This window comes from Miniopterus schreibersii (genome assembly GCF_964146895.1).
Source record: "Miniopterus schreibersii genome assembly, chromosome: 16".
Classification (NCBI taxonomy): Eukaryota; Metazoa; Chordata; class Mammalia; order Chiroptera; family Miniopteridae; genus Miniopterus; species Miniopterus schreibersii.
Genome location: NC_138116.1, coordinates 24,680,110 through 24,687,791, shown reverse-complemented (window position 1 = coordinate 24,687,791; position 7,682 = coordinate 24,680,110). Strand labels below are relative to the sequence as shown.

Below are 7,682 nucleotides of genomic sequence, written 5' to 3'. Positions count from 1 at the left end.
TAAATCTAGGTGTTGAAGTGGCTTGGTATGGGCCTGCTTTTAAACCAGACATTAGCATCTTTGAAAGTAGGCATGTGTGGGGTAACAAGCCCTATACAGACCTCTATCCAGAGCTGAGGCTTCTTTTTCTACCCAGCTCTCTCCCTACACAGACAAGGAGGCCATGGGAATTTGCCACAAGGTCAGGGGTCAAATGCAGTCAATCCAAAGCCAGGAGATAAACACAGAAACATGAGTGCCCAAAAGCCCAGTGCCAACAAGAAATACTGGTGGCACAGAGTAAGGGCCATGCCCAGGAGGCTCTCCAACAGCAGCTGCCTGAGGCATGTCCCAGGTGATGAGGTCCCAGGTCCTTCCCTTGTTTGGTTCTAGCCAGCCATGGATCCACCATCCTGCAAGTCTCTTTGTAGGGAGGCCTTGAACCCCAAACAATGGTTCTCTCTGACCTGAAGTCCTGGAAGGAGTTGACTGAAGAACCCAAGGACTGGAAAAAAGGAGACATAGCAGCCACCGAGCCGATTCCTGAAGACCTGGGTTGTGGTGCTACCATGAATAACAGCAGAGTCCAAGGAGCCACACCATTCTGGAGGGAGACACTGGGGCCTTTCCAGGAGATCTGTTTCTTCCAGAGCAGCCACAGGCCTCACAGTTTTGTTGTTACCCTTGGGTCAACCTAGGCAAACTCACTCCAGGGGCTGTTATGCACCCCACATTATAGAGGCAGTTCGGGCTGGGACTTGGTCCAGAGCTTACCAAGCCACTGACAGGGAACATTCTAAGTTTCAGGTCCTGCCCAAGGTAGGAAAGAGTCGGGTATTTTGTTCTTTGATATCCATATAAGCCTGCACAGGCCTAGCTGCTCTGGGACTTGGGGCGTTGTGTTTGATGTCTGGGGGGCTGTAAGGCAAGCCCCTGCCTCTCTGACTCCTCCTGTCTGCGGAATGCAGTGAGCATCTTGCTAAGAACAGCAGCTTCTTTGGTCTGGGTATCTTGGAGTCAAGGAGTCAAAGGTCAGGCATGATCGTTGGTGCCTGTGGGTTGCAGCACAGGGACAATAGGAGAAGCGAGGCCCCTAGAGGCCTCTGATGAAAATCCAATCCAGTCTACAAAGAGCAGGCAACATTCCAGCAGGTGGCACAGCTGCTTTCCCAAGCACACAATTTCTTCCAGCTTTGGAGATTGCAGAATTAGCCTCTGGTAACCCTCACCAAAACCCACAGCCTGAAACAGCTCTGCTGGCCTGCAGCGCATGGCTTCAGTTAGTAAGATCAGACTGAGCCTGGCCTCCTGGCTAAGACTTCCTTCCCCCTACAAGTAGCTGAGAGGTGAAAGCAGCCAAGAAACCCCCACACCACGCTATCCACTCATTTACTTTCTCCTAGAGCAAAAGTTACATAACAAGCCAGGATATGGGTTGCTGACAATTCCACAGCCCAATCCTCCTTAAGCCACTTGGCTGAGCACAAGTGAGGAATAGGAATGTCTACACAGACAGCCACATGACCAGAGGTTCCATTATTGTGGAGAAACTGGCAACATCAATAACCGTCACCACCACCACAAAAATCCACCAAATATCATCAGTGAAAATCACACTCAGACAATGGCAAAATGAAATCATTTCTGTTGTCAAGTTCAGATTGGCATCTAACCACTGCTCCTTGCCATTTCTTGCAGGCTGTTTTGGAAAGGAGCACAAGAGATGGCCAATGGGTTGGAAGGCACAGGCCAGGGACCAGTGGCTGAAGGGGCCTGGAAATCTGCCCCACACCATTCTTGCCCAGCCACCCTGGGGGCATCAGGGTGCTGCCTCTTTGCTCTTAGATGAGCTAAACAGGGCTTGCACTGACATGGTCTCCACAAAGTCCCAAATGCTACAAGGAGGTCAAAGGTCCCCTTCAAACTGCCAGTCACTCGGAGTGGAACAACAATCTCACGGGGACTCATGCCTATAAGATTGACAACAGCTGGCTAAAGAGTTGGCAGGATGACTTCCAACAGGGAGCAGGCCAAGAGGATGGGAAAAGGGACTCAATTAATGAAATCTGTTTCCACAGACTCTCACCACTGCCCAGTTCCTGAATGCAGAAAAGGCCCAGGGTCTGCAGGAAAGCCTCTGAGTAGGGTTAGCTCCACCTAGGACTCCACCTGTAGTCTGTGAGATCTAAGCCTCCCCAAAGCTTGGCACAGTCCCTCCACCATACCCTGCCTTCTTCAAGCCAATCATTCCAGCCAATTCAGAAGGGGAACTGGATAAAATTCCCCACATCCTTTCTCCTGCTCCCCCAAGAAAAGTCAATGCCTGCTTCTAGGAAACAATTCACTGTACCAGTGTGTATGTCTGGCACTGTCTTGATTCTAATTTTGAGGAATGATCTGGATTCAGCTTTTCATTAGAGACCGAACATCCTTGTACATTTGGAACATGAAAGATATTTAAAATATTTATATATATATAATATATATACTTTTATTATTCACCCGTTAACTCCATAATAAGCCAATCACGAGCTAGTTTTCAGCAGTTACATTCCCTTGATCACGGCTGCATAAGGATGTGATTAACTGGAAAACTGGGAGACCAGAGACACAGCCAGAGGTGACATCACGCAGCCTACGCCATTGCAATACAATTGGCAAGTTCAGTGGCGGTTTGGTAAAGCCGGTTCACTTCTGTTCCCTTTGCCAGGGATTCTCACGTTTGTGAAAATTGGACCATCAAGTGGTGGGGTTCCATTTCCTGGTTTGAATTCTCAGTGGCTTTATCCAGAATCTCACTGGCAATTGGTTACTGTAACACCAGCCCAACCTAGGAGAGCCAATGGGGAGGGGTAGAGCTGAGTAGACAGTTGTTCAAAGCCTCTCCCACTTCCCCACCCAGACCTGAAGGGCCAAACGACTGAGCCCGCAGTGCCTGCCGCTGGGCTGTGCGAGCAGACTCACAGCAAGCCGAGGCGCACACCTCATCAACTTTTATACATTTATCACACCCTTTACGGAGAGCAACTGCCAGCATCTTAAGGAACACTGGTCAGCAGGCCTCCGTCCAGCAGTCAGTTATTTTTTAACTGCTGACCACACCCATGGTCCTGGGCTGCCCTCTGGAGCTGGTGGAGGAAGGGATGAGGAGGGTCACGCTGGGAGGGCAGCACCCCAGCAGAGGAAAAAATCCTCAACTCTCAGCCTCGACCTTCCTGGCTAACTGTGGGCAACTTGATTTGCATGGTTCCCTGAGATAGTCCCAAATGCCCTGCCTCCAGCCAGCTGAAGTAACTCACCTTCTGGGAAGAGAAGCTGGAGACAACCTTCCTGCTTCTGTGTGGCTCTGGAGCCCATCCCCTCTGCCACCCTCACACCAGCTGCTAAAAGGGGAGCAATGATCTTGCTAGCCTGGCCCAGAGGAAGGGGACTTTTGAAGGGGTCAAACACCAGTTAGGGGGCTGCTTACATACCTTCTCTGCCCCCATGCTGGGGCACTTCCAATTGTAAAGATAATACTGCAGGTTGCCGTCCCCTATGCCAAACTTGAGCTTCTCCAAGAAGGTTTTGTTCTCCATGAGATCCAGTGCATTGAACACGTCAAACCCTTTCTGCATAGCAGCAGGGAGCAAGAGGGAGAGATGAAGAAAGGTAAAAACTGCCTTACCTTCCAGCCCTTTTCTATCCTTTCAGAACCACCCCACAGGCAGCCACGAGAGTGATCTTCCTTCCGAAGCTCTGGATGCTTCCATGTTAAATCCCAACTCCAGAGAGTTCCCGTTCACTAGTGGCGTTTCTCAGGACACTCTAAGGCCATCCTACCTGGCCTCTCCTCAGTGTCCCTCCAAGCACACTTGTGTACTTGGTGTCCAGGCCACTGCTCCCGTTGTTCCTTGTCACACCTCCCTGAAATACTCTAGTAACTTCCACAGTCCTCTCTGGAGACTAAGCCCTGAACCCCTTTCTCGGAGAAGCTGGTTCCTGTCAGCACTTGCACTGCTCCCTCACTCCCTGGACACCTCAACTCTTAGGCCTTCAGTGTACACACTGTGATTTCATAACTGCTGCTATAGGACTGTGACTAAGATACTTCCTACATCTCACCACCTTGATCAGAAGCTCTCCAGGGCAGAGCCTGGGCTCACTATAGGAAGAACCCATAATGAAGGACTGAGGATGACCTCTTGGGTATAAAGGACACCTGGGCCCCTCCCCCCCATACTCTATATAGTCAGCACTCCAATGACTCACCAGGACAGAGACCAATCTCCCCATTCCCTCGCTGGGGAAGTCGTAAGGAGAACCCCTTTCCTCCCCGAGAAGGCCTGGCTATTCAGGCTCCTTGGCAGCGCCTCCCATGAGAACGAAACTCACTGAAATAAATCAGGAGGAGTTCAATGCCTTCACTTCATGTGGATGCTCCTTGCTCCCTCCTAGTTTCTAGGTGCTGGCTGAAAACTGGTGGGTTCTTCCCTAAGCAGAGCAGGAGGGCAAGGAAGGCTCAGAGCCCCCGGCCCATGGGCAGCTACCACCATTGCACTGCCACTGCCCCACAGATCTGACCCTCCCTCTGATCTGCTCCTCACCATTTTGGCGAGAACAAGGGCATCGCTCATGAGGTCTAGAAGAGGGGTCTGGGTGTGAACGTTGTAGAAAGAATAAGCAGCCTTTAGACTCTTGTGGGTTGGATGGTTCATGATGGTGGAGGGAAGCGTATAAAAGCTCAGGAAGTCTGTCACCTCACCGTTTGCATTCTGAAGGGAAGACAGTAAAAGGAGTCAATGTCACGCATGCACAGGGATCCTGTGGTCTGGGAACAAAATGTTTCCTCTTGCTCTCAAACCCCCCACAGGCAGCTCTGCCCCCCTAAACAAATGGGTGGAAACTGAAACAGGATATGCAGGGAGGAGAAAATATACTGGCCGGGCACTTGAGGACAGAGCCAGGAGGAAAATCCAGGCCAGAATGTGGGCTGAATCTGTCAGCTTTCTTTCCTGGCTTATGCACCCCCAGGGATTTCTTGAGGCTCACATTCCCCAAAATTGCATCCCCGAAGCCTGACCAGCACCACCTCAAACCAGACAGGCAGGGATTGCAGGCTTACCTGACTAAGAAGAGCTCAGTTCTCTCTGTCACCAATGAGGACTGGGGCCCAGGGGAGAGAGAAGGGCTCATGGCAAGTCCAGAGGGATCATTTTAGAAAATGCAAACTAAAACTTCCTGTCTTTAGGGAGGACCAAGCAAGGGTGGTCCAGGAAGTCTAGGATGCCAACACTCCCGTCAACTGGCTCCTCAGTCACTGAGCCTAGGAAACCTAGCCATTTAAGGATGCCTCTCTGTGAATGGTTAGAGGCCCGAACACCGCTCCCACTCACCTCCACCACAAAAGTGTCAATGATATTCTCCTGGGGGTAGAACCAGTGCTCCACCTCATCCTGGCTCATGACTGGTGTGAGGTGGAACTGCTTCAGGTACCTGGAGAGGAGCTGGTGCACTATTGGAATGTCCTTTTTTTCCATTGGTCGCAGTCCAGCTGTCTTGGGAGACTGGAAGGTAGACAAAACAGCATCAGATGTGCTGATTGAGCATCTTAGCTCCTCTCAGATCCTACAGGCACCAAAAACTTCACATTGTCTCCCTTCTTACCTGACCTTGGATCTATCCACCCAGGCCCTCAGGACAGAATCCTCTGTCACCCTTGGCAACTTCCTCTCCCCCACAGTCCATATCTACTCAGGCACAAGTCCTGTTTCTCCAGTGTATTTTGGCCCTTTCCCTCCTCGTTAAGGCTGCTGCTTCAACCTCTTATCCATATGTCCCAGGCTGTCTTCCTAAGAAACACAACCCCCCACACCTCTCCCTTGTTCCAAACTCCTCAACACAGAGCACAAGATCTTCTACCCCTGGGCCAGCTGGCTGTTCTGACTGCGCCTTCTGTCCCTCGCTTTGTCTACTTGGATGCCACTGCACCAGAATGTCCACCCCCAGGACATTTGAAAATACTGGAAGACATTTTTGGTTGTCACAACTGGGGGGAGGGGTACTACTAGCATCTAGTGGGTATAAGCCAGGGACGCTGCTGAAACATCCTACATGCCCTGGACAGTTCCCATGACAAAGAATCACCCGGCACAAAATGTGAACGGTGCCTAGAGGGAGAGAAGCCCTGACTACCCCACAGATGTGATGGAGTAGGCCCAGCCCAGTGCTACTCCTGGGCTTCAGGCGAAGCCTTTCTTGTCCCCTCTCCTCTGAGACCTCACAAACTTCTCCCATTGAACTGTACCTGATCTGGTTCTATACTGGTCTCTCTCCTATAGACTAAGAGTATCCAGCAGACAGGTTTCCCGCTGCAGACACTGTGGAACCCCCAGGCCCAGCAGATCTGTACTGGGTGCTCACTTTGTCTACTGGATGCCACTGTACCAGGAGTCCTCCAGAAGAACACTCATGCAAGTTAAGTTCAGAAGAAAAGCACCGAACTCCTGGAATTAACCTCAAACCAGAATCCCACCACACACCTTTTTCTTAAAAAATGTTTTAGTGGAATGAAGCCATGTGGTGCTCTAAAGTCAATACTGGGGCTGAGAGAATGTCCCCAAAGACTCAATCTGTAAAGATGGGATCAGCCAAATCTGAAAACAAGGTGGAGTGATAGTTTTATATACCTCAGTCACTGCCTGATGTAACTGCTTCCCATGGTAGGTATTGCTCTTAAAATAGCAGTTCCAGGATCTCTCGCTGCCAAAATTCCTTGCTAATCCTGATGCTGCCAGGGAATAGTTACTGACTTGTTTCTACAAGACAGCTCCCACACCTAAAGCAGTCATGCTAAAGTTTTTCACCCACAGGCAGGGAGACCCAGAGATTCTTTGGTTGCTATACACTTTAATGTTCTCTGCCTGCCTAGAAATCAGGGCAAATCTGTCATAATAACAGAAAGGAGAAGACACCCAACATTGCCCCTCAAATCTGCTTCTTTTCAACAGTGTCTAACTGCGCTGCAGCAGTCCCTCAAACTGGGACACTAATGACACCAATCCAGTGGTGGATTAGCTTGATCCCAGGGTGACTAATCCAGCTGAGTGGCTGATGAGTCCAGGTGGGGCAGGAAGCCCTCTGATAAGCAGGCACCCAATAACTCTGTGAGGCTGCCTGCAAGAGCTCTGGGGGAAGAGAGACGATCTTTAGAGCCATTAGGATACTGAAGCCAGGCACACCTGGAGAACATGGAACATTTGTTTTGCTGGGAAACTAGGCAAACTGAAGCCCAGAACAGAAAGTCAGCTCACTCCAGGTTGCCCAGTCCTTCAATGGCAAAGTCTAGATGGGGACATTGGAGTTAGAAATCTGGGCTTCCCTCACGAGCCCAGGTCATTTGTCCTTTACCTGACTTGGCAGAGGGAGCAGCAGACACTCTATGGCTTAGTTACACTGGGCTCTGGGAGGTACTGCAGTTCAGTGAGTGGACTCATCTTTCTATTTAGGCTCACTCAGGCTAAAACTGCAGAAAAGAGGTGTTCTCTGAGCCCCATCAACAGATGACAGAGAAGCTAGTCCAGGCGCAGGAGAACTGAGAAAGTCAAATTAAAATAAAGCCCTTGCTATAGGCGACAGAAAACAACGGAAATGGAAAGTCTAGGAATCTGGAAACTATGGGTTGAGTCCGTTTTCTGACCCCTCCCCACCCCCCAAAGCCCTGT

General features: G+C 50.5%; 1 protein-coding gene across 1 annotated transcript in view; it reads right to left on the bottom strand.

The window, feature by feature from the left end:
- Positions 1 to 2,451: 2,451 nt before the first annotated feature.
- The window catches only part of NMT1 (N-myristoyltransferase 1), a 28,538-nt gene continuing 23,307 nt past the window's right edge, over positions 2,452 to 7,682 (bottom strand). The window contains exons 9-12 of the mRNA XM_081116087.1: positions 5,355 to 5,525; positions 4,566 to 4,733; positions 3,453 to 3,590; positions 2,452 to 2,809 (exon numbers count right to left, since the gene is read on the bottom strand). Coding sequence (XP_080972213.1) covers positions 2,789 to 2,809; positions 3,453 to 3,590; positions 4,566 to 4,733; positions 5,355 to 5,525 — 498 coding nt within the window. The 3' untranslated portion in view covers positions 2,452 to 2,788. The remainder of the gene's footprint in view (positions 2,810 to 3,452; positions 3,591 to 4,565; positions 4,734 to 5,354; positions 5,526 to 7,682) is intronic.